Source organism: Mirounga angustirostris, unplaced genomic scaffold (genome assembly GCF_029215605.1).
Source record: "Mirounga angustirostris isolate CCGP_5_RB_7025 unplaced genomic scaffold, mMirAng1.0.hap1 SCAF_12, whole genome shotgun sequence".
Lineage (NCBI taxonomy): Eukaryota > Metazoa > Chordata > Mammalia > Carnivora > Phocidae > Mirounga > Mirounga angustirostris.
In genome coordinates, this window is record NW_026991720.1 from 68,184,525 (window position 1) to 68,209,772 (window position 25,248).

General features: G+C 40.2%; 1 protein-coding gene and 1 long non-coding RNA gene across 3 annotated transcripts in view; one reads left to right on the plus strand and one right to left on the minus strand.

Annotated features, from left to right (window-relative positions):
• LOC123835997 (uncharacterized) overlaps nucleotides 1–2,058 on the minus strand; it is a 22,244-nt gene extending 20,186 nt beyond the window's left edge. Inside the window, exons 1-2 of the long non-coding RNA XR_010406532.1 lie at nucleotides 1,921–2,058; nucleotides 1,456–1,558 (exon numbers count right to left, since the gene is read on the minus strand). This is a non-coding gene — a long non-coding RNA (uncharacterized LOC123835997). The remainder of the gene's footprint in view (nucleotides 1–1,455; nucleotides 1,559–1,920) is intronic.
• PON2 (paraoxonase 2) overlaps nucleotides 2,027–25,248 on the plus strand; it is a 27,699-nt gene continuing 4,477 nt past the window's right edge. For both annotated transcript variants that reach the window (XM_045864673.3, XM_045864675.3), the window contains exons 1-6: nucleotides 2,027–2,175; nucleotides 11,588–11,658; nucleotides 18,160–18,215; nucleotides 22,283–22,448; nucleotides 22,989–23,115; nucleotides 24,591–24,791. In XM_045864673.3, the coding sequence (XP_045720629.1) occupies nucleotides 2,102–2,175; nucleotides 11,588–11,658; nucleotides 18,160–18,215; nucleotides 22,283–22,448; nucleotides 22,989–23,115; nucleotides 24,591–24,791 (695 nt within the window). In that variant the 5' untranslated portion in view covers nucleotides 2,027–2,101. The remainder of the gene's footprint in view (nucleotides 2,176–11,587; nucleotides 11,659–18,159; nucleotides 18,216–22,282; nucleotides 22,449–22,988; nucleotides 23,116–24,590; nucleotides 24,792–25,248) is intronic.

Consider the following 25,248-nt stretch of genomic DNA (forward strand, 5'->3'; position numbering starts at 1 on the left):
ATATAAATGACAATAATCATGAGCCACCTATTTCACAAATTACTGGGGACATTACACATGATAATACAGGCAAAGAACTTTAAAGAGTTAAAAGTACAATCATGAAAGGCAGTCCACTTACAGTGTACTCCAAAGACCATTTTCAATCTGTGAACTCTTTGTTTCTGGTCCATGGTGAGATAAATATGAAAATTTGAAAGCAAGCATTTAGAAACTGTTATAGAAATTTGACAAAGTAATTTTATGTCTGTTGAATCAAATAATAAAAGATTTGGGCTTGTATTCTGTATGTCTGATTTTTTACTTCATTTCTAGTAATTATTTTCATTGTACTTCACAAAGGCAAAGAAAAACCTGTCCTTCACTATACATAGTTTGAGAAGCATTGATAAAAGGTATTATTATTTCTGAAATTTTGCTTAAGAACCATTAAATTTCTAATTATAAACTAGTTACATGTCATTATTTGAGAAACACTATTTCATACCAAGTGTAAAGAGTTGCCAGCATACAAACAAGTTCCAGAACAAGTTTGTTTTGTGTTGGGTAACTTGGTTATTTAAGAGTTAGAAACTATTTTTCCCACAAAATTACATAAACCTGGGGTTATGTTCTTGGTGTAGCCCAGAAATCCCAGTTATCTCAAAAGATTGTTAAGCTATACTATAAAATTTAATGAACAGATATATGCTATAGCTTTTAAAAACCAGTCTTTTCCATCCTCCTACAATGGAGAATATAGACTTCTGATTTCCAGATCAGAAAATACCTCTCTTTCCCATCTGCCTGTGCAAAATGGCGATTCCTAGCCCTAGCATGGTGGTGGGGATTGGGTAAGAATGGGGGCTACTTCTGCAGAAACTGTTTCAACAGCAACACTCAGAAGGAAGAAGAGTATGGAGCTCCAGTACTCTTCACACAGAGTGATGAGGAAATTGGGAGTTGGAGTTTGAGGCAACTCACTGGTTGTGTTAATAACGTTAAACTAAAGTTTCTCCAAGATTCTCTGAGATTGAGATGACGTTGGTTTTGCTGACCTTGAAAGCCCCGGCTCTTTACCACAAATGCTTCTGTGCCCTAAACTCTGGGGTGTTGTTCCCTTGGTGGCCCAACACCAAATTGGGACGAGGCTTCATCCTGAATTGAGATTTGTCCCTGCCAGAGGGACCCATGACACGAAGAAAGGTAAGCCTCCTGTTCTTTCAAAAGACAACTATTTATCTCTCTACCATTCAGCATAACCTAATATCCCTTAGATACACACAGGAGAGGGATCTTTTTTTTTTTTTTTTTGGCGGTGGGCGGGGCAGATGAGAAACCAGAATCTGCTTTTACTTACTGATTGTTTATGAAACTGATGTTTGTTGAAAATTGGCAATTGTCATGGCTTCTGCCTACATGCTGTAGGATGGAAAACCCTGGAAATCAGTAGAAGCTTATTCCAGGCATACTCACTTGTTTGTCTCAATCTTAATGAGTTTCCCTTTTACACTTCTTGTCTTTCCTTCTTTCTTTTCTTTTCTTTTCTTTCTTTCTTTCTTTCTTCTTCATGTTATGGCTGTTAAAGTAAAAGAAAACAAAAATTAAAAAAAGTTAGATCAAAATAGCGTCCACGTCTTGAGGTCTCCGGTGCAGATGAAGCATTACTAGGAACAGAATGTCTCTTTCCTTCCGTCTACACCCTGTCATAGGAAGGAGTTGATTCCAACATGAATTATTTACAAGAAAGAATCCTGAATCTCCTCCTGTAATGAAAAAGAGTCTTTCAAACTTTATCTAGAAGTTTCTTGCCGGCCTATGGAGTAAGGGCTGTCTGTGAAGACTAGGATGAGAAAGGTACGAGGGCTGCCTGAGGGCCTCGGGGGTCGTCCGTTTGGGAAGGGAGGTGGAGGAGGCCAAGTTGCACGCCCGTAACCTCACCTGGGGCGTCCGTGGGCGGGGGGTGGGGAGGCCCGGGGGAAGCTGCTGGTGACCAAGGCCAAGGGCCGGCGCGGGGCGGAGACGGGGCGGAGACGGGGCGGAGCGCGGCCCGAGCGGGGAGGCGGGCGCCGCCCTCCGTGCTCCCGACCGGCGCTCGCGAGGCGGCGCCGGCTCCCGCGCCATGGGGCGGCTGGTGGCTCTGAGCCTGCTGGGGATTGCGCTGGCGCTGCTGGGCGAGAGGCTCCTGGCGCTCAGGTAGGTGGCCCGCTCGCACGGGGCCGTCGGCGCGCGGCCTGCCTGGGGGCCGCCCTCCCCGAGCGGCCCCCGCCCGCGGGGCCCCAGGCCCGGTGGCCGCGGGCGGCGGGCGAGGGCGCGGGCCGTGCAGGGCTTCCCGAGCCGCGGGGTGAGAACTCCCGCTTGTTCTCAGTTCCGCAGCTTGATGAACACCTCCGCCCCCGCCCCCCAGCCTCTCGCAAAACCCGGCGCAGTTTGGGCTGAATCTGGAGACTTTCTGGCAAGTTGAGAAGCCTTTGCTGCTTACCGAGGTTTGACCGGCGAGGGCTTTGTAGTTACACAGGCAAACCCAGCGCTTCGACTTGAAACCAAAACTATTACTTATGCATCGAACCTTTAATTATAAAGATTTATTTCAGGTCTTTGGTGCTGCTTCTCTTGGGTGCCCAAACCAGCCGCCGTCTTTTAGTGAAGTTGCTCTCCATTCCTTCCCTGCATAGTTTGAGAAACTTTTCAGCTTTCTAATCTTGGCGCTGTAGATCGAAGATACTTGAAACACTCAGCTACTGTTCTTACATCACTTCCTTATTTATCTTCACTCAGGAACCCTGCAGCCAGAATGCCCAACAGCCCAAGCCTGGTCCATCTCCCAGGATTAATTATAATGAAAACCTCGGATGGGTCGACATCATAGTTTCTAAATTACCAACTCAAATTTTAGAAGCCTCATGCGAAAGGATTCCAGAAATACGGAGCACCTACTGTGTATGGTGTGCCATCCTAGGCTCCTGTAATGGAGTGAGGCACAGTCAGTCCTTACCTTTAAGAGGTTCATGCTATTACAGGGGAGGAGAGAAATAAAGCAAATATATCCATTAGGATGTCCAGACCAGGTACGAACAAACCCCTACAGGCTTAAGGGGGAAAGATTACAGCCCCCGAAGTTGAAGTTCAGGAGGAAGAGACTATTTGACACTGGCCTTGAAAGATGAGTGAAACACATATGGGGCCATCCTAGATGAAAAGTGCAGTGGGAACAGAGGGGAGAAGGTGGGGAAGTTTGGGGACTAGCAGTAGACCAACTTGGGGGAGCATAAAGTTAGGGGATGTGAATAATAGGGGTTGGGGGAAGGATAGGTTTTGAGATGGTTAACTAGAAGTTCAAAAATTGGGGCCTGCTTTGATAGGCAAAGGAGAACTATTGATGTTTGGGGTGTGTGTGTGTGTGTGTGTGTGTGTGTGTAAACAGGAATCTGTTTAAACCATATAAAACAATCAGTTGCTGTGCTATAAAGCATGATTAACGGTGCTGCTGTAGAGATGAAGCTGGAAGGATGGAATGGAGGAGAGCGAAAGTTCTGGATCCTGGCTGGACATTGGAATCTCCTGGCGGGCTGACGTCTGGGCTGCACTCCCAGAGACTCTGATTCATCTGGTCTGCGTGGGGTCCAGGCATGAGTGGTTTTGAATTTTTAAAAATTCTCCTTATAATTCTAATAATGCAGTTACAATTGAGAAGTAACTCAGAGAGTGGGTAGACATGGGGAAACTAGGTAAGGTATTACAGTAGTTTGGAGAGAATAACAGGACAGGGGCCCAAACTCGAGCCTCACTGATAAGGGTGGGGAGACTAAAGTGGTACCAGGGTTTCTGTCTCTACTGTCCTGTAGCTGGAGCTTCATCTGCTGATAAAGGGATGCAAGCAGGAGGAACAGTGTATGGTGGAGGGAGGAAATGGACACGTGGACCTTAATTTTTATGTTATGTAAATACCCAGCCTGCTCTGCAGAACATTCTTGAGTTGGATAATTTTGTATGATCTGTCCAGCTCTCAGTTTCAAAGGCAATACCACTAAATTCACAAGCTCATTCAATTGTCCTAAAGTTCAAACCACTAGGCTTTCCACAAATAATGGTTTTTTCTTCTTACTAATCTTAAAGTTTTAAATTTAAGTCTCTTTAAATGATGTTACAGTTGCAAACCTAAGAAAAAGTAAATAAAGCTTATGTACATAGAATGTACCTTATAGGTAATTCACAATTTAATGCATCTTTCTAAAGATTTGACTGCAATAAGTTTTACTGAGCAGGGATTTTCTAGGTCGGTAACTTCATTGGATAGTTGAACTCCCAAATCAGGTGATGTAAGAATGTTAATATGTGATAGGTGGCTAGATTTAGCAAGTAAAAATGCAGGATGCCCAGTTAAATTTGAATTTCAGGTAACCAGCGAATCATTTTGTAGTATAAGCATATCCCATTGCAATATTGGGGCATAATTATACTAAAATATCATTCTTCCTTTGGAATTCAAATTTGGGCATCTTGTATTTTATCTGGTGACCTTGTGCTTGTGGAATATCAAGCGCCTGTTGTTTACAGAGTTCCAGGTGGAGTGCTCAAATGCATAGCATCTCCTTTCAGACCCTTAGAGTCTGTTTTGAAAAGCAGCATGTTCCTACCTCTCCATAAGGAAAGGCTCTTCAAAACCCAGGCTTGTTTTTGGTTTTTTGTTTGTTTGTTTTTTGCTCTCTGGTGCCTGCTATTTCATTATCCTATTTTTAGAGATGGCACTTAGGCATTCAAGTTATTTCTCTCCCCCAGGGTGCCCACTTAAATTTCAACTTGAATTTCAGATAAATAATGAATACTTTTTTTTAGTATAAGTATGTCCCAGATAGATAAGTGGAATCAAAGCTGTCTCTTTCCTTGTGAACTGTAACTGGCTAAAGTTCCCAGGGGAGGATGGCATATTATACCCAACTTTTCTACTCCTCCCTAGTTGAGCAAAAGAGGGGGAAATGGAAATACACAGATATCCCCAGGCCAATTACTACCTGTTGCAAAGTACACACCCTTGGATGAGTCATGAGAATTGAGTACATCAGAGGTCTGTGCATGAGCAGGAATCCCTAAAACAAGCATCTGAACATTCTGCTTGCTGCCTGACTGATTTTATGACAGCTATACCAAAAAGCTATCCAGTCTGCTTTTGAACACTTCTGCAAGGTCAGGCTTTATTTTTAAACTACCACCCTCCTTATCATTTATTGTGTGACTACTGTGTTCTGGTCACTGGGTCAAAACTGTCAAAAGTTCTTTATATTAAGCCAAAATGTACATTTTTAAAAAGATTTTATTTATTTCAAGAGGTGGGGGAGGAGGGCCAGAGGCAGAGGGAGAGAGAGAATCTCAAGAGTCTCCCTGCTGAGTGTGGAGCCCGATGCGGGGCTTGATCCCACGACCCTGAGACCATGATCTGAGCCAAAATCAAGAGTCGGATGCTTAACCCACCGAGCCACCCAGGGGCCCCTACACCAAAATACATTTACTGACATTTGGAAAGAAAGCTCTTTACATTTATGCCTTCATTCAGTCTTCATATATGTCTTCCTTTCTATATTAAAACATGTTAAAACTGAGGCTGGAGGGAGTCAGCTAATTAGTTCAACAGGTAATTAGTGCTGAACCTGTACTCCATGCCAGGGCTTCTGATTCCAAATACAGTTTGCCCCAGCTCCCCCACTGCCTCCTAGCTCTTCTGCCTTTGGAGCAAATTACTCCCAGCCTAAGATGCCTAATCACAAATTCTTAGTTACTAAGTACTACAAGCATTACAGGGGCCCGAGAGGTAAATTCCAAGGGGTGTTACAAGTCTGTACTTAAAAGATAAAGCCTCTGTTTGTCTGTATTTAAGCCTGTACTTAAATGATAAAGCCCCTTCAGTAGTTGGTAAATTCAAAGGCGGTGAAACATGGAACAAAGTACTGCCAGGTAGTAACACTGTGTTCCTAGTTTGTTGAAGATAAGGCAACATAATAACTAATTGCCCCATCTCATCCCACTCTGGATGGGTAATGCTGTCTCCTGAGTGAAAGAAACAGAAATTGAGGGGCACCTGGGTGGCTCAGTCGGTTAAGTGTCTGCCCCTGGCTCAGGTCATGATCCCGGGGTTCTGGGATTGAGCCCCACATCGGGCTCCCTGCTTGGCAGGGAGTCTGCTTCTCCCTCTTCCTGTGGCCCCCTGCTACTGCTCTCACTCTCTCAAATAAATAAATAAAAATCTAAAAAAAAAAAAAACCAAAAAACCGAAACTTAAAAAAAAGAAATAAAAATAGATTTCACGGTAATGATTGTTGGTTAAAATAAAACACATAGGATTCCAAAACAAAATTAAATACTATGTAACTTAATACTAATTTAAAAACTTAAATACTATTACCAGCCTATTTTTAAAATCTAATGTATGATGTAATAATCATGCTCTGTGGCCAGATAGCCTGAATTCATTTCTTAGCTCCACTATTTACGTGGGTTCTTGGCTTTTTATTTCACCTTTCTATGCCTCAGTGTCCTAATCTGTAGGATGGGGATATTAATACTACCCACTACATAGTGGGGCAATAAAAAATACCGGAGTTCATTCTTGTAAAGTGCTAAACAACACCAAATACATGATAAGTGCTCAATGAAAGTTACTTGTAATGACAATGTTCAGGCAGGGGTTCTTAGACTTTTGTACCATAGATTCATTTGGCAGTCTGGTAAAGCCTTGAATCCTCAGCATTATGCTTTTATTTAATTTTTTTTTTTTTTTTGTGGTGCCCCTCCTTTTTTTTTTTTTTTTTGGTTTTTATTTTAATTCCATTTATTTAACATACAGTGTTACATTAATTTCAGGTATACAATATAGTAATTCAACAATTCCGTACATCACCTTGTGTTCATCACAAGTGCCCTCCTTAATCCCTATCACCTAATTCACCCATCCCCCCAGCCACCTCCCCCCTGGTAACCATCAGTTTGTTCTCTATAGTTAACAGTCTGTTTCTTCATTTCTCTCTCTCTCTCTTTTTTTTTTCCCTTTGCTCATTTGGTTTTTTTCTTAAATTCCACATATAAGTGAAATCATATTTGTCTTTCTCTGACTTATTTCACTTAGCATAATACTCTGCCCCATCCATGTCATTGTAAATGGCAAGATTTCATTCTTTTTTATGGCTGAATACTGTTCCATTGTATAAATACATACCACATCTTCTTTATCCATTCATCAATTGATAGACCCTTGGTCAGCATCATGTTTTTAAATGCATAAAATAGAACACATAGGATTCCAAAACAAAATTAAATACTATGTAAGTTAATACTAATTTAAATACTTAAATACCATTGCCAGCCTATTTTTAAAATCTAATGTATGATGTAATAACATGGGCTTCTTAATTAAAGCCTTAAATAGATATAAAGGTAGTTGAATATGTAGCAATAGATATTTTGAAGTAGCAGTGAGTATAAACGGTACTTTGAGATATCTGCAACTGAAATGTGATGTAACAATGTCTGTGATTTCTGTTATTGACAGAGAGACACAGGTACTGCTAGTAGAAAGTTCTGTGGTTTCTTGCCTGCACTCATCATCAAAGGAAATACTTAGTTTCAGTTAGGTTTAAATAAAGATGTATTTTTTTCCCATCCCTGTTCATGGATCCCTGAATTTTACCCATGGACTCCTTAAAGGTCACTAGACCCCAGATTAAGAACCTTAATGTACATGTTTCCAATGGTGTCATTTGGGAAAATGATTGCTGGCTCAATTGAAGGAAAACTGTATTTTCTTTGCTGTATTATACCTATGATATAGTTGTAACTCAAAGGAAAATAACCCAATTTTAATGAAAAAGAAGAGGAAAGTGAGAAAAACATAAGGAACCTAGAGCAGTAGTGGTTGCCTGGGACATTGTATATGAGGCTGGCTGTGGGTTAAAGGGAAGGAGTGCTGAGATTGATTCGCAATGTCTGCACGAGAGCAGACTGCTATCCCTGACCTAGTACATTCATAAGCATGCTAGGACATAAAGTGCTAGGCAGCAAATAGGCTATGCCAAAATTATTTGTGTCTGTACCATTTGTTTATTTATTTTTAATTTGGCATGAATGCATTTAGGCTTCTTGATCTGCTAGTCCAAAGAGGTTTGTAGAGCTTTCTCTTGTATAGTACTCCAAACTTCTTAAATCTCTTAACAGTTAGGATTGCTTTTAGCTGCAAGTAACATACATCAAATTAATTGTAACATATACAAATAAAGGCTTATTTTTCTCACATGATAAAAACTTTGTAGGTGAGTCATTCTATAGCTTGTCCCTTGAGCCCATGATCATATCAAAAACTTAGGTTCTTATATTTTTGTCCTTCAACCCTTCACTATTGGCGTTATGTCCTCCTTCTTGTCATGTTAAGAATACCGAATGGAGCACTGGGTGTTATACGCAAACAATGAATCATGGAACACCACATCAAAAACTAATGATGTAATGTATGGTGATTAACATAACATAATAAAATAAAATAAAATAAGTAAAAATAAATAAAATAAAATAAAATAAATGTGTCATACACAAAAAGTAGTCTATCCTTGTTAAAATAAATATATAAAATAAAAACATAGATACATCTAAAAAAATAATAATAATACTGAATTGTTGTTAGAGTCCTAAGCACTGCATGTGTGGTCAAATCATGAAGAAGGGAGAAGAAGGGTGGGGGGATACCAGTTAGCTCTCTTCTTGTGTCTGCCTTTTCTATCGGGAACAAAAATATCTTTCTCCAAAGCCTGAGTCATATGATTACCCCTAAATACAAAGGAGTCTGGGAAAGCAAATGTTTGGCTTGTCTGTCTCTGCAGTGGAAAGGAGTGAGGAAGAAATGGGGTGAGGATGGCTTTAGGTTTGTCAACTAAGAGGGCCTGCCACCCCAGAATACAGAAGTTCACTAATGGGTAGGGAACTGGTGCTTCTACCAGGTAAAAAGCCTAGCAATTTTCCACCAAAAGAATTTGAAAGTCTTCATGGGCCACAAAGGTTGGAAATAAAATCCTGTCTTTCTTTTATTATAAAAGAGAATTAAGAAAAAGTGATTTGATTAGCCAGAAGTTATGCACAGCCCTTGTGTAACTTCAGTTTTAATAGTAGGCAGTCTGCATATTTAGAGATGATACTGTACAACTAAACTAGTTAATAAAGATTACCCTCTTGGCAATGTGTAGTTATCAGTCATATACACAGACCTGAGTTGACTCTAAAAAATAACCCATATTAAACTATTCAAACACAACTGAATTTTATTTTATCCATATAATTTATCTTTGAAAAGGTAGATGACAATCCTCATTACCCCTATTTTTGTACAGTTAAATGAGTATAATAGGAGGTTGTATAAAATTGACACCCAAACCAATCCATGATAGAGAAACTTGATGAAACTGCAGCTGGGACCTACTGACATATCTCCATCTGCTTCTGGAATCATGCAGTGTCCACTGAACTTGGGACGCCATCTAGCCTCATCCTTATTTTATGCATAAAGAAGACTGAGGCCCATAGAGATTCACCTGCTCATGGCCAGGCAGGCTTGCTGCTAAGGAACACAGATCTCTTCAGCCTTTTGGAGAAAAATACTGGAGTGGGTTAGAGCACCGCCTCTGGAAGGTTCTTCCCAGCAGGTGCCAAACCTCAGCAAAGTTCCTTCACCTCTGAGTCACTTCCCTCATCCCTAAAGTAGGGACAATGGTACTTACTTCTTAGGGTTGTTTTAACAATTAAATGATGTCATTCAGGTAAATCAGATAGAACAGTGGTGGACTCAGTAAGTTTTAGCTGTTTTTATTACTGATTTCCTTTTGCCACCCATGGTCAGCAGCGGCAGCATCCCCATCATCACTAGTATCACTGCTACCCATTAGGCTAAATATACATGTTTCCCCCCTTTAAATCACTCCTGGGACTTGTAAATGGGAGATTTATTGTCTTTTTATAAAATGCTTTACTTTAAAATTTTATTTTATTTTTAATTTTTATTACATCTATATATTTATTTGATTCACTTTAATTTTGTTTTCTTGCCTTATTGCTATATTGTTTCAAAAAAATTTTGACACTATTTGAATTATATGATTCGAAATAACATACTGATTTTTTTTTAAAGATTTTATTTATTTATTTATTTATTTATTTATTTATTTGAAATTGAGAGAGAGAGAGAGAGAGCACAAGCAGGGCTGAGGAGCAGAGAGAGAAGGAGAAGCAGACTCCCCACTGAGCAGGGAGCCCGACGTGGGGCTCGATCCCAGGACCCTGAGATCATGACCTGAGCCGAAGGCAGTCGCCCAACCAACTGAGCCACCCAGGTGCCCCTCGAAATAACATACTAACATTTTAATTAGGAACTTTATATATGATATGAGTTGCCAGATTATATAGTTGCTACCACCTGTTGGTGGTTCTGGGTTAGGTAGGCCTCGGCCTTCTTCCACGTTGCTGAGACCAGTAACCTTCCCCAAATTTGGTGTCTAGCAGTCAGACGCTGTCAAGGATATGAATAGGAGAGGGACAAGCAGCAAATGGTCATTTTTCTCTCTTAAATGTGGGGTACATTTGAGAAAATGTAAACTACTCTGCAAGCACTATTATGACTTACGACTGTAGAGAACAGAAAGAGGAGGTGAGAGACAGCAAGAGAAGAGAAGGGAAAGCCTACAGCATGTGGCTTCCAAAGAGCTCCCAGATGTGTTTGGCCAAACTGCTTTGTGGCCCTCTCTCAGGACAGGCCGGTGGGGAAGGTATTTCATTACAGTTCACCATTTCCTCATTATTTCTGCGCCTTTACTTTTTGTGAAACAACAGCAACAAGTTCTTTTGTTACAGTAGTTGGCGTTCTCCGAAGTTCTCACCCAGTAAATATTGCGATGGGGACGGGACCTCCTCCACATGTTTCTTTCTTTTTTTTTTTTTAAAGATTTTATTTATTTATTTGACAGAGAGAGACACAGCGAGAGAGGGAACACAAGCAGGGGGAGTGGGAGAGGGAGAAGCAGGCCTCCCGCCGAGCAGGGAGCCCGATGCGGGGCCCGATCCCAGGACCCTGGGATCATGACCTGAGCTGAAGGCAGATGCTTAACCATCTGAGCCACCCAGGTGCTGCCCCCTCCACAATGTTTCTTAACAGCTTCTGTGCGCCTGGCTCTGAAAAACGCCTCTTCTCTTGGCCTCGCGTCAGGCCCCGTGTCATTTTGCAGAGGGTCTGAGCGTTTTTCAGTTCTTCTGGTTCTACATCTGGAGCTCTTCCGACCACACCAGAGCTGTGAGAAATGTGACCTGGTGATGTGTTCGTCTTTGTTTGGGAACTTGCATTACAAGTTTTATTTGTTGAGTTATTGGCTTTCTTTTATGACCCACATTCACATATAGAACTTTGTGATATGCATTTTTATTTTAACTTCATTTCTGGTGCTATTTTATGTACCTGCCCTTGTTTTTCTATCTTTTATCTGCTTTAGATTTATGCTGTGTTTTATGTATTGCTATAAGCCTCTTTAAACCGTGCCTGCAACAAAGCAGGGAATACATAAACATAGATTTTTTTTTTTTTAAACAGAAATCGACTTAAAGCCTCCAGAGAAGTAGAATCTGTAGACCTTCCAAACTGCCACCTCATTAAAGGAATCGGTAAGTATGAGAAAATGCTTGTTATACACCTTACATTGTTTGGCCATCAACACGAAAAAACTCATTAACAGTATTTTGGCACTCCACTAGTGTTGATCAGAGGAAAAATCACATTAAATCAACAAAAACCTCTTCAGTCAATCTTTTTTTTGATCACATGCACCTGTATCTCTTCTCTCTCTCACTCTCCCTGCAATTTGTTAATTATTTGTGTAGTCCTATGTTTATTGTTTGATTTCTTGCCTGCTTAGTGACTTTTCTGAACTAGTTTTATAAAGTCTGTATTCTTCGCTGTGTGTGGCCCCTGAGACCTGTGCTCTGTCAGCCTAGTTGTTGGCTAGTGAAGGTGTCAGAAGGAAGAGAAGTCACAAAATGGAAAAAAAAAATCTCTCAAGAAAATCTCCATCCCTCACAGAAATAACTCCAGGGAGAAAGTTTTTCTTCTCTTTCCTGATATTTCCAGCTCAAATGCAAACAAATATATGCATACATATTTATTTTTCACAAATGGCATCTTAGTATAAGATTATATTCTACAACCTGCTTTATTCCAAGTGCAATGTGAACAGCTTCCCACATCAACACATGTAGATCTACCTCATTCTTTTTCATGTTTGCAGGGACCATGGTGGATTTAATCATTTCCCTCTTAATGCACATTTGGATGGTTGTAGTTTTTTTTTTTTTTTTTGCAACTACAAACAAATCAGTGGACATCATTGTACATAGAGCTCTTGTATATCGGTAGGATAAATTCTTAACGGTGAGATTGTTGTTCACCTAGCATGTGTGTTTAAAGTTTTGATAGTCAGGGTGCCTGGGTGGCTCAGTCAGTTAATTGTCTGACTCTTGGTTTCAGCTCAGGTCGTGATCTCAGGCTCGTGGGATCGAGCCCTGCATCGGGCTCCACTCTGAGTGTGGAGCCTTCTTGCAATTCTCTCCCTCTCCCTCTGCCCCTCCCCGCCCCCCACACATGCCTGTGCACACTGACACTCTTTCTCCCTCTCACTCTCTAAAAAAATAACTAAATATTAAAAAAATGTTTAAAGTTTTGATAGTCATTGCTAAATTGCCCTGGAGTTGGCAATGCTAATAAACTCAGTACCTCCTATTTATAAACACATTCACTACAGACAGGGCTCAAAATGCTCTTTGAGCAAAAACAAAGTAGTGATCCTTTGCTGGATCACACACAAAAAGGCTTCGTTTTCATGAAACCTATCAGTTTTCAGAGCAGCCTTCTCTACTTCAGAGTTTCTTTCCGGTTCTGTTATTTGCCTCTCCTTCACACATCTGTTTTTTATGTGCCCTGTCTCCTAGTTTCCATTGCTACTTTGGTACTTTTTCCCAGTCCTATCTCCCTGGGCCTAGACTCCTTGACTTCTTTCTCCTGGGGCTTCTCCTCTTTGTTACTGTTGCCCATACACTTAGCAGGAAGATACAAACTCAGGATCAAATAGCAGACTGACTAGATCTGTGCCAGATAAGGCAGACAGTTCTAGAAATAAGGTTGTCTGGAGTCCCAAGAAACTCAGCCACTGCGCCCTGCCTTTTGACTGCAGTCATGAAGAGCCCCCTCAGAACTGGCCGCTAAGCAAGAGCCAGATGGCATCTGTGAGGGATGTTGTACAAGGTTGGGAGGTTGAGTCCATGATCTCAAAGGTTACTGTTGCTACTGAGTTAATAATTGTCACATTATTAAACAGCCCTTGGCCCTGTGGTGCCCACCTCCTGTGAATTCAGGTCTCAGAGTGGACAATAGGGCACACCCAGACACATTACAGGACGAACCGCCAAGTGTATTGCTTTTACAGCTCACTGGGATGGAGGGCTCCTCGGAGAAAAACAAGCCCGAAGACATTTGTATTCCGAACAGGCGTCTGTCTGTGTTTGTGACCTTTATGTTGTGATGTGTGTGAGCTGCTGTCTGGAATTGGAAAGAATGAGGAAATATGTCACCTCTGGCCCTGCTTGTGAAGTGTTTAATGCCTCTGCGGCACTTCAAAAGGCAACAGAGCGAAACGATGAGTGATTAGAAGCACATTTGGGATACATTTTTAGATCTAATTAGAATTGTGCTTTTTTTTCTTTCTTTTTTTTTGTGTTTGCTCTGTGGTTAGCACGCACTGTATGAACATTTGTTGAATGCTATGTTCGTGATGACTAATGGCTAGTAATAGCATGTGGTTTTATGTTTGCAATAACAGTCGCTTCTTCAGTGGTCTTTTGATTACAAGGAGTAAGTGTGCTGGGCATGTACATTCCCATACAGGCAAAAGCAACTTCTTATGGTAGGCAACAAGGGTAGAAGGTTCTCTTTTTTTAGTATGCACTTTGGAAACAGTGGTAGCCATGCACTTGAGGCCAACGATCCCTCTAAGAGGTAAGACCACTTTCCCCTACCTTTCCATCCCCATCAACATCTATACACACACACACACACACACACACACACACACACTCCAATGCTATATTCACCATGACTAGAAATGAACTCTTTGCAATTCTTCGGTGCTTTATACATATCATCTCAGGTCTTTCTGTTTTAATCAACAATAGTCATCTACCACATATCATACAGGATGTGTGCCTTCTGTGGGAGCACAAAGTAGGCTCACTGTCCCATTTTTTGTATTCCTTCCCATTATATCTTACAAGAAACCAAGCTCTTACCCAAGATTTGGCCTAATATCAACATCTAAATAATAAAAATTATAATGACAGGAGCTAGTTAAGTCTATTTGAGGCTTAAAAGCTTAAAACATTTTCTAAATGTCTTTGAAAATGCGGGCATTCAGAGTTCTGGACGAAAATAAAATTTTGAATGGATTGTCTCCTTGAGTTAATTAGTGGTTTTATACACTTGGCAATCAAGACCTTTACAAAAACTGCTGCTGGGGAGATTAAAAAAAAAAAGAGCATTGAAGTTTGCAGCCCTTGTGATCAGTTACTTTATAGTCTACCTATGAAAGGAAAACAAAATATACACTACTGTGAGATTTAGATTTCTTTTTTCTTTTTATGACAGAGAAGGACCCAAAGCTCAGAGAGGTTTAGTACCTTTTGCAAATTCTCTTTCCAATATAGTATCTCCTCCCAGAGTGATTAACACACATACCTTACCAGTGAGCCAAAAGAGTGAACAATAAAAGGTACATTATATCTCGGATACTCTATTGGGAATGGGCAAGGGCTGATTTGCTGTTATAAAGTTACACCTAGAGGAGAGAGAAATTTATCATCTTTTACTTGGCCATCCAGAGATAAGCAAATGGCCTAGGGTGGTAAGATGACTACGGGCTCTGCGTGGCCAATCTGGTACAAAGGCTGATGAAGCAACACAGTTGTCTTCAATATACTGCTTCTTTCTTGGTCCAAGACTAGAACTCCAGTTATGGCCACTTCCCAGCAGGAAAGGGTAGAAAGAACATTGACATGGCTATTATTTTTAGTTATTTTACCCAGAAATTTAATGCATACTGTGCTCTCACATCCCATTAACCTGAACCAAGGCAAATGGCCTCAACTGTTGCAAGAAAGGGTAGAAAATGTCTGTGGCTATGTTGCCAGGCCCCTGGAGCTGAAAAGGAGGAAGGGCAGTATGGATAGTAGGGAGCGGTTAGCTATCTCTGACAGAGATCATTACCAAAGGAATGAGAGAAAATAAAAAATCAGATGTGCCAAGCTAGAAGACTTTCTAGCACAGGAGGGTTTTAAAAAAGGTTTTAAAGAAAAGTGCAGACTATGGATTGGTGAAGATCTTGGGAGGAGGCATGGAAGCAGAACTTTTGGGGGGAAAGCCAACCTCTGGAAATTGACCACAGTCAAATTTACAAAGTAAAGTGTCTGTTCAGAGAGGAACGAGCAGATGGTTCTAACAGAGAGAACTCATTCAATGCTAGGTTGTCTTTTTTCTGTGTGCTTTTAAGTCAGAACAAAAGGACTTGAGTCCCAGCTTCCCAGTGTGTGACCTTGAGCAATTTGCCAAACCACTCAAAGGCTCTATATCTATATTCTTAACTTTAAAATAAGAGATAATAATATTGCTTCTTAGGGTGTAGGAAATTATGTGAAATAATGTATGTAAAGTGTTTACAAGGAGCCTGGCCCTTGGTAAACTGTATTTTAGTAGCTATTACTATTACTACTCCTTTTTTTTTTTTTTAAAGATTTTATTTATTTATTCATGAGAGATAGAGAGAGAGAGGCAGAGGGAGAAGCAGGCTCCCAAGGAGCAGGGACGCGATCCCAGGACCCTGGGACCATGACCTGAGCCGAAGGCAGACGCTTAACCATCTGAGCCACCCAGGCGCCCCTTACTACTCCTTTATTAAATTAGAGGAGAAAAATTTCTCCAGCATTGACTACTCTTGCAGTAATCACACCAAAGAGGTGATACGAAATGATAAAATTCTCTTGTAGTAATGGATATAGAAATGAAGATGGGGTGGGGGATAGATCCAGAAAATATTCTAAAGAAAACTGCAGGTAAGACTTTTTTTTTCGGGGAGTCTGGGTGGCTCAGATGGTTAAGTGTCTGCCTTCGGCTCAGGTCATGATCCCAGGGTCCTGGGATCTAGCCCCACATCGGGCTCCTGGCTCAGCGAGGAGCCTGCTTCTCCCTCTCCCTCTGCCTCTCTCCCTGCTCATGCTTTCTCTCTCTCTTTCTCTGTATCTCTGTGTCTCAAATGAATAAATAAAATCTTAAAAAAAAAAAAAAAAGACTTTTTTTTTTTTCTTCTTGGAATTAGGCAATGGGGTTAAACAGAAAGAAGTTACAGTGTGGTTAAAATGAGAATATCTTAAAAATGTTCTTTTCTTGACTACTAAAACAATACTATTGTTTGTAGAAAATTTTAAGCAAAGAAAAGTATAAAGAAGAAAATGAAAATCACTCATAATCCTACCACCCAAAGAAACCTTGTTAATTTGTTTCTATATATCTTTTCTTGCACTACGTGTATAAGCATGTACACGTTGAAATTAAATTGTTTTAAGTAATTTTTCAGGAGCAACCAATTTTATTTAATTGACTTCCTACTAAATGGGTCCAGAAAGTAAACCTTGGACTGACATGTGCATGTGAGTGTGTTTGTATGTTTGTGGTTGCATGTACACACACATGGTGTTGAGTTCCCCTGATCCCTGCTCATTACCAGTTGAGAACCACCATGGGACTAGAGACTAGGGATTCTTAACTTTTTTTGCCGTATTACTGACCCTTTTTTAAACCTGCTGAAAGCCAAGGATCCTTTTCACAGAAAATTTCTCAGCTGAGCCTACAGATGACATTTTGCACTGCATAGAATTTTAACAAGTTCACAGACTCTAAAACCCATTTGTGGCTCCTTAGGAATCCACAGACCCAGATTAAAAACTCCTCCATTATATATATATATATATATACACTTACGGCTGGCATAATGGCCTTCTTGCCAAGGAACAGGAATTGCAGGTGTTCATGATTGCAGTCATCTTTACAAAGTGAATTTCTTGGCATTTGTATTTTCTTTTGCTTTTCTCCACTATGATAGAGCCAGCAACACTGGAGGCAATGAGCCAAATGCAAACTCATGAATCAAAACCAAAATGGCTGCTTAGATGCTGTTTGTTTTTGACAACCTAGAAATAATCTTGGAGAAAGCCTTTGGAGAGGCCTTAAAGGGGAAGATTGGATTTTGTGGACTCAAAGAATGTGTCATGATTTGGCTTAATCTAAGCCATTTTTATTCCTCTTTTCTTGTGTTTGGGTCTATTATCTGTCTGTGGAATTTACACAGTGAGACCACTGGGAAGGTCTTATGTCTAATTATTTGCTGTGCTGTGTGGAGTGGACTGCAGGCAATCAATAAACAATCAATAGTAATTGTAGCCTGCTCAGAGACAAGCGTTAGAAGATTCCGCTGGCTTAGGTGCATGGTATTTTTCATTAATTTTCTTTTGCTGGTTGTTTTCTGTAGTTTAAAGCCTAAATTTAAAGATTAAATGGAAAGCTTTCTTTGCTTATGAGAACAAGCAGACATTGTTTTTTAAAGAGGGAATATATAATCCCAGGTGTTTTATCTCTGTTAATGAGAGAAATGTCTGTGTTTGCTTCAGATTGAATGAGCAGAGGAAGGGACAAGAATATTTGCATGGTTAAATGACTAGGAGCCCTTCTCTCTGAAAGTAATATTCCCCTGATGTCAATTACTTTTGTACAGACATCTGGATGTTTATCATAAGAGTGTACAGATGTCAACTTTTTCTCTATTATAGCTGGAAATGTAGTGATTACTTGACTTTGATTTGAGTAAACATAAAATATCTAACATTTAAAGTCAGAGGTTCACTGCAGGAAGGGATTTAGACTGACGTGTATTAAAGAGAGTGGTTGGTTCCTTGGAAAAAATAAGGACCATTCCTAAAAATGCAGGCACTGATAAAGTAAACTAAGTCCCAGTTATATCTAACAAATAACGGAATTTGAATGTGACGTTTATCTATTTCTTGAACTTACAGAAGCTGGTGCGGATGATATTGACATACTTCCCAATGGTCTGGCTTTCCTTAGTGTGGTGAGTATCTCCTTCGTTCGCCAGTCTCAGTGGAGGAGGTACAGGGGAGTTTGATGAGCCTTGCAGAGCAGTAACTTGTTTTTTAAATTCCTCACTTTCAAAAATATGTTCTGGGGGGGAAAAAAAAGACAGTTTAAACAGGATTTTGGAAAATCTAAATGTAGAGATGAAAAAGTCTTTGCCAGTTGATTAATTGCTCTTCATGTCCCCACTGCATTGCACTAAAATATTTCAATGCAATCTGTGTTTCAAAAGTTTCTTATTAAAAAGCATACTTGGGGCATTGTTGTGGATATTCCATACTCCATTATACTCTTTTAAATACAGCATCTATCTCTCTTTCCATTACTCAGTTTTAAGCTCATATTCTTGCTGTTATTGTTTACTTTCAAACAGTATACCAACTTTCCTAAACCAAGGCTTTTTCTTTCTTTCTTTTTCCCCCTAAATAGCCTCTCGTGAAAGTCACCAACTGAATTTATTTATGCCCTTCACTTTTGCCTTAATTCTTAGAAGCTGAAAAATAACCACTTCCCTGGGCCTCCATTAGACAGACTGTAAAATTGATTCGCCTGTGTGCTGGCCTACACCAGTCACCATCTAATTGGAAAACTGTGTAAGTGGGCGATTAGAAGTTCTGACCACCTTTCTTCCCTGGCTTGGGCCCCCAGGAGTGTCCTTGCATCGTCATGGGTTTGGCTTTTCTTGAGGAAGGCGGCCTGTGATGATTCTGTTCCCCCGCAGCATCCATTATTTTCAGGCTCTGAGATTCAGGTGTGAAAAGCATGGAGATCCTTTCGAAGAGTCACAGCGCTAATAAAACAGTTGTCAGGCCTATGGGAAAGGTGAGAGAACTTGGGTTAGAGGAGACTGAGGGTTAGGATACCAGTCAGGCTCCTGATGGTTTTTAGGTGGAACACTGAGCAGCTGGTTGTTAACACTGAGGGGAAAAAAAGAAACATTGTAGGCGTGGGCAAGAACCTAATATTTATATTAAATTTTTAAAATACAGTCTCAAAAGACAGGGTTATGTAATTACCTACACAGAATGAGTAAAATGATATTTCTGGTAGGACTGTCAGTTTGTTTGGAAGCACATGCTTACACATGTGTATAGGCTTAGGAGAAAACACTGGGACTCCTTGTCAGAGTTGTTTGTAACTAGAGACGCAAAAATCCTGAGGAAAGTAAAAATCATTTGCCTTTTTTTTTTTTTTCCCAAAAGAGGTATTCTCAGAGATTTTTGTAATCCAGAACTCACATGTTTCGAGATCTCAAGCCCCACAGGAGTAAATCTGAATTAGGAGAAGTGGGGTCTCCTCCAAGCACATGAATCTATAGTCATTTCCACGAAAGGGCTGATGACTGCCACAATGGTCTTGTAGTCATGTCATAGAATTTATTCAGCTTTTTTGTCCTTCCTTGGTTATCTGACTGTCTTTTCTTTTTTTCAGATTTAGAAACAATCCCACTGTATTACTGCTGATTTTTAAATTACTCAGCATTGTCTCTCCTGTTTCCCAGAATTCACTCCTTTCTAAACGAGTAACGTGTATCTCACTGCAGCTGTCTTTCCCTCTTCCAAGCATGTTAGCCCGTCTGACCCATCCTTTTCCACGGTTATGGGTATGAGGGTCAGCCCAAAACCAACATCACACTTCATGAAGAATTGGATGACACAAAATAGAATATAAGAAAGATTTAAATGGCAATGTGAGTGTATTTAACACCGCCGAAATGGTACGCTTAAAATGGTGAAGATTGTTAAGTTTTGGTATGTGTATTTTACTGCAAGTAAAAATAAATAAAACTTTTAAAAAAAGAAAAAACAGATTTAAATGACAGCATTAAAATGAATAGTGATCACCATCCCTGCTAGAGCTTTCTGTGCCTTGAAGTCATGCTCTTGTTTATGGAACAGTGATACAAAATAGAGATTATCGGCCACTGGGGTGGCGCTGCCATGTAGGGATAGCCTAATTCTGGTTTATTCCGCTTACTGAGCCTGCCAGCCTTGAAGTGTTATCATTTGGATGAATTTTTTTAAATTGGAGATAATTTCTGTTATGTTGGATTTTGTGCATAAGGTGAGACTTAATTTTTGTATACTTTTTTAATCTGCATAATATATGCCTTAAAAAAATCTACAAGAGAAAAGGCCGAGATTATTTCGGTGAGTCCCGAGAAAACATTAAGTAAAATTCAGCCTTTCATTCCGGTTGAAAGCTCTAAGAAAACTAGAAATGGAAGGTAATTTCTCTGAAACCTACAGCAGACATGATTCTTAGTGGTAAAACATTAGCGGCCTTCCCATAAATGTTTAGAAAAGGAAGAAAATGCCCCCAAATGTTATAACCATCAGTAATCTACTAGAGTTCTTCATAACCCAATAAAACAAGAAAAAGAAATATGAGGTAGAAAAAAAGGCAAAACTGCCATAATTTTTAGACATCATCATTACCTGCTTTTTAGATAATCCAAGACATTCAACTAACAGACTGTTCGACCCACGGGGAGAGTTCAGTGAAATGGTTGGATTCAAAATGAACATGTAAAACTTCACCAGCTTTCCCGTGCACAAGGAAGAACCAAGTAGAAACTGTAATAGTGATAAAAAATAACAATAATAATGTTCCATTCAGAACAGCAGCTTAATTTTCAAAATTTATACAGAAAAATCAATGAGCAGAAGTATCTAAGGACTGGTTGGTGAAAATAAAACAGTGAGGTGTGGGATATGGGGACTCGCCATAAATATATTGGCTGTATATATAAATAAAGCTCTAGTAATTAAAGAGGGGTGTATTGGTACAGGAATAGGCACGAGTCCCCAAACAGATCAGTATACAAAGGGATCTTGTACACGATAAAGGTGATACTCAGTGGGGAAAGGACAAACCGTAGGCCAAGCGCGGCTCCAGGCGCTGGGATGTAGCAGTGAACAAACGAGACAAAGTCCTGCCTCACGTTGCAATGGGGAGAGGATGAATCTGTGTCAGATGGTAGCGGCACTTTAAGGAGAAGTGAAGGAAGGTGGGGCAGTGGAGAGGGACAGCTGAAGGTGTGGTCAGGCTGCCGTTTATGTATGTCTAAATATGCATCTATGCCAAACAGCTATAAGTGCCGTTTGACACAGACAGAAAGCATCTAGCAGCCCTAGATCTTGCGGGGCGCGGCAGGGCGGGGCGGGGAGCATTCCTAGGGGGAGGGAACAGTGTGTATAAAGGCCCTGAAGTGAGAGTGTGCCTGGTTGGTTTGAAGAGCATTAAGGGAGTCATGTGGCCAATAGGAGATGAGGGAGGAGACCTAGAGTGTTTGGGGTGGGGAAGGTGGAGGAGGGTGAGCAGGGCAGATCATACCGGGCCTTTAGTCAATCAGAACTTCCACTTCGTAATCTGAATGAGATGGAGTTTTGATCAGAGGTGTGACATCATCTGACAAAATTTGGATGCTGGTGGGAGACCGGTCTTCCTTAGGGAAAGGCCAGAAAAAATCAGTAAGGGCATTTAGTTGTGAGCTGTTGCCATAATTGTGGGGGTGGTTTGGACCAGGGCAGTCATAGCCGAAGTGGTGAGAAAGGTTCGCATCCTTATGAAGGGATATATTTTCAGGGTGAAGTCAACAGGATTTGCTGAGGAATTGGATCAGGGGTGTGAGACAAGGAGGGGAGTCTTGACTGACACCATTCACCAAGACTTTGGGCTCTCTAGGAGCAAAGGGCAGGCCAAGGACTTGAGTGTAAACTTTCACTTCTCCCCTCCCCCCCCAACTCTGCTTGGTATCTCCCAGTCCACCAACCTTCTGGTTATCCCTTAAGAGACTACACCCCTAGTCTTGTGCCTCAACTCAGAAAAATCAATTCCTATTCATCTTGCAGCTCACCAGCCCCCAATTCCTATTTTTTTCCAACGTGTCCTCTCTTCTTTCTTGCTGTTTGTAGTTGTAATGCCGCCACCTTTAACCAAAGTCTCCATTTATCATTTATTTATACAACCCATTTTAGCCCATAAACACACTGAAGCCTCAGTATTTCCTCTATATTTAACTTTTTCCTCTGTTTTGAAAAGGGTTTAAAATGTCCGGGACTCCACAGCTTTTCCCCACATAAGCCTGGAGGGATACTAATGATGGATCTAAAAAAAGAAAACCCGAGGGCGCTGGAATTAAGAATCAGCCGTGGGTTCAATTTAGCTTCGTTCAATCCACATGGTATCAGCACCTTCATAGACAATGGTAAGAGCTGATGAGCTCCCCACATTGAGAAACTTACCATGGTTTGCAAATGACTGTGGAAAATAGATTTGGATCGAATCTGTAGTTAAAGAGAAGAACAATTAACTCATGAATTATTTCTGTATTCTTCATACAAATAAGTTGATCATTTGCCTCTCCAGCTAGCAGCAACTTAGGCTACATTTGGAATTTCTAACAGTTAACACCTGGGAGAATGTTTAGATTTCATAACCTTTTTCATATATATGTGATTATTGCATTAAAAAAGAGCTATATTTCTGAATTAAACTATAAACAGATTATTCATGAATTCTGTATATGGAGTGGAAAACACTCTTTCTTAAAGGTCAAGGGACCAATGATCAGAAATAACACCAGCCAGACAGGGATGGGAAGGACGGGGAAGAAGAATGATCTGTTAGGTCGTCTAACAGCTTATACATTCAACCTTTCCCCGCCTGTGGTATTTAAATGTCAGTGTCTGCCCAGAGGTCCTATGGTTCTATCTTGTAAATTAACTCTGTTCTTTCAATTCTTTAGACGACACAGTTTATCTCTTTGTTGTAAACCACCCGGAATTCAAGAATACAGTGGAAATTTTTAAATTTGAAGAAGAAGATAATTCCCTTTTGCATCTAAAAACAATCAGACATGAACTTTTCCCAAGGTACTTCACCCTTTTGTTCATTCTCCAATTTATCTCTGGCATTTCTATGTAATTCCTCATGATGGTCCTCTCAGCCTTGATAAGAGCTAAAATAGGTATATGTATACACATACGTAAATACGTGTGTGTGGTTTCCTTGTAGAGCAGGGAAAGTCAATGTCACTCATAATAATCAGTGTTCTATGAGGACTCCCTTGAGAAATGATAAAACACATTACATATTACAGGCGAGCTGCTCTTCAGGGCCATCTTGGGAGCAGAAGACAAGCCTCCCTGTTTTCCCTGCCATCAACTTCCATCTCAGATGACTCATCACCCGAACCATAATAGTTTGTCCTGCCAAGGAAGAGTAGCCTGCTTTAAATGAAGTCAGTGTGCTTTGTATGGACTGCTACAAAGTGCTTCCACCGGGCTTGTGGTACCTGGGGGCTAACACACAGAGTTGGAGGGATTCAGACTGGAAGCAGGTCACTCCTACTTCCAGAACATTCAGCCGGTTGATAATGTGGCTAAAAGAGAGTCATGTGTATCTCCCCGGCTCAGCTTGCGTTAGCCTACTGCTTCTTTTAGTTTGAACTTGGTGAATATTTTTAAATTTCTCCATCCCTGTCTAGGGCTTCTGCATATAATTTCTAATAGTTCTTCCAAAAAATGCACTTTGTAATCAGTAGGAGCATAAATACTGTCCAGGCAGTCTCTGCATCATGGTGCTCTTTCAGGAAGAGGGGACTCACCTTCCCTGTAGCTCTGTTTTTCATTTAACAAAGAAGAAAGCAGCTCTTTTCAGAAATTTTTGCATAGGGTAATTGGAATTTAAATTTAATAACACCCTTGCCTAACTGGTTTTAAAAATGTAATTGTTTTCAGCATATAAATCTCTCACCTGAAGCATTGTACTATGGCAATTTCGTCATCCATCTCTCTGCAAGTGTTTATTGAGTGCCCGTTCATTCTCGGCAGGTCTGCTTTGTGAGTCAGTTAGAATTTGAACAGTCAACGTTAGTTTGACTAATAACTAAGCAGAGGAACTCAGGAAAATCCGGCAACTGAGTAAATGAAAGCTAGGTAAATGTTATTGACAGCCTAACCAGCTCAGTAGCCAATGAGGCTCTATCCAGCTCTATACTCTAGATAGCTGTATCCTTTCATATTGTTGTTAAACCCTACATTTCTTGCTGTCAAAAAACATACCCTGTTGGCACCAAGTTCTTTTTTCTTTTATAAGAGTCCTGCCATAATTGCTAAATGACCTGTCTTCAGATTACCTGTTATCATGCAGAATTGTTCTCTGAAAAATCGTATTATAGTAGATTACATATGACTATAGCCATGTGATTTTTAGCTGAGCTTTTCCTGGGAAACCTCTTACCAAAAATTTAAAGCACAGATTGTGTATGCCTTCCAGAGACTTAATCTTTAATACGGAGACCAACTGGCTTCTTATTTTCTCTCACATGTTAATTTTTCTCTTTCAGTGTGAATGATATCATAGCTGTTGGACCAGCACATTTCTATGCCACCAATGACCACTATTTCTCTGATCCTTTCTTAAAGTATTTGGAAACATACTTGAACTTACACTGGGCAAATGTTGTTTACTACAGTCCAAATGAAGTTAAAGTGGTAGCAGAAGGATATGATGCAGCCAATGGGATCAATATTTCACCTGATAAAAAGTATGATTCCTTATAAGAGTATCTTCCTTTCTCCTTAGTAGTGGTGCTGGGTCAAATTCTTCACTTTGCTGCTTTTTTTTTTTTTTTCCCAGTGTAAGAAGCTTCCTTGATATTTTTTTGGCCTCTGACTTACATAATATATATAATATATGCATATAATATATTATATACATTGATTATTTATATAAAATATTATTCTTAAATAGATATAATGTTTATATGTAATATAAAATGTATACTAAGCACATATATATTTACATACAATATCTAAATTTTGGTATATATCACTGTAGAATTTAATTTTGTAAATGTAAATTTTTATGACATGGGATAATATTTACATATACCTATTAAAGTGTGAGGTAGGTGTTTCTTTTTAAATAATTATACCTTTGTGGGCGCCTGGGTGGCTCAGATGGTTAAGCGTCTGCCTCCGGCTCAGGTCATGATCCCAGGG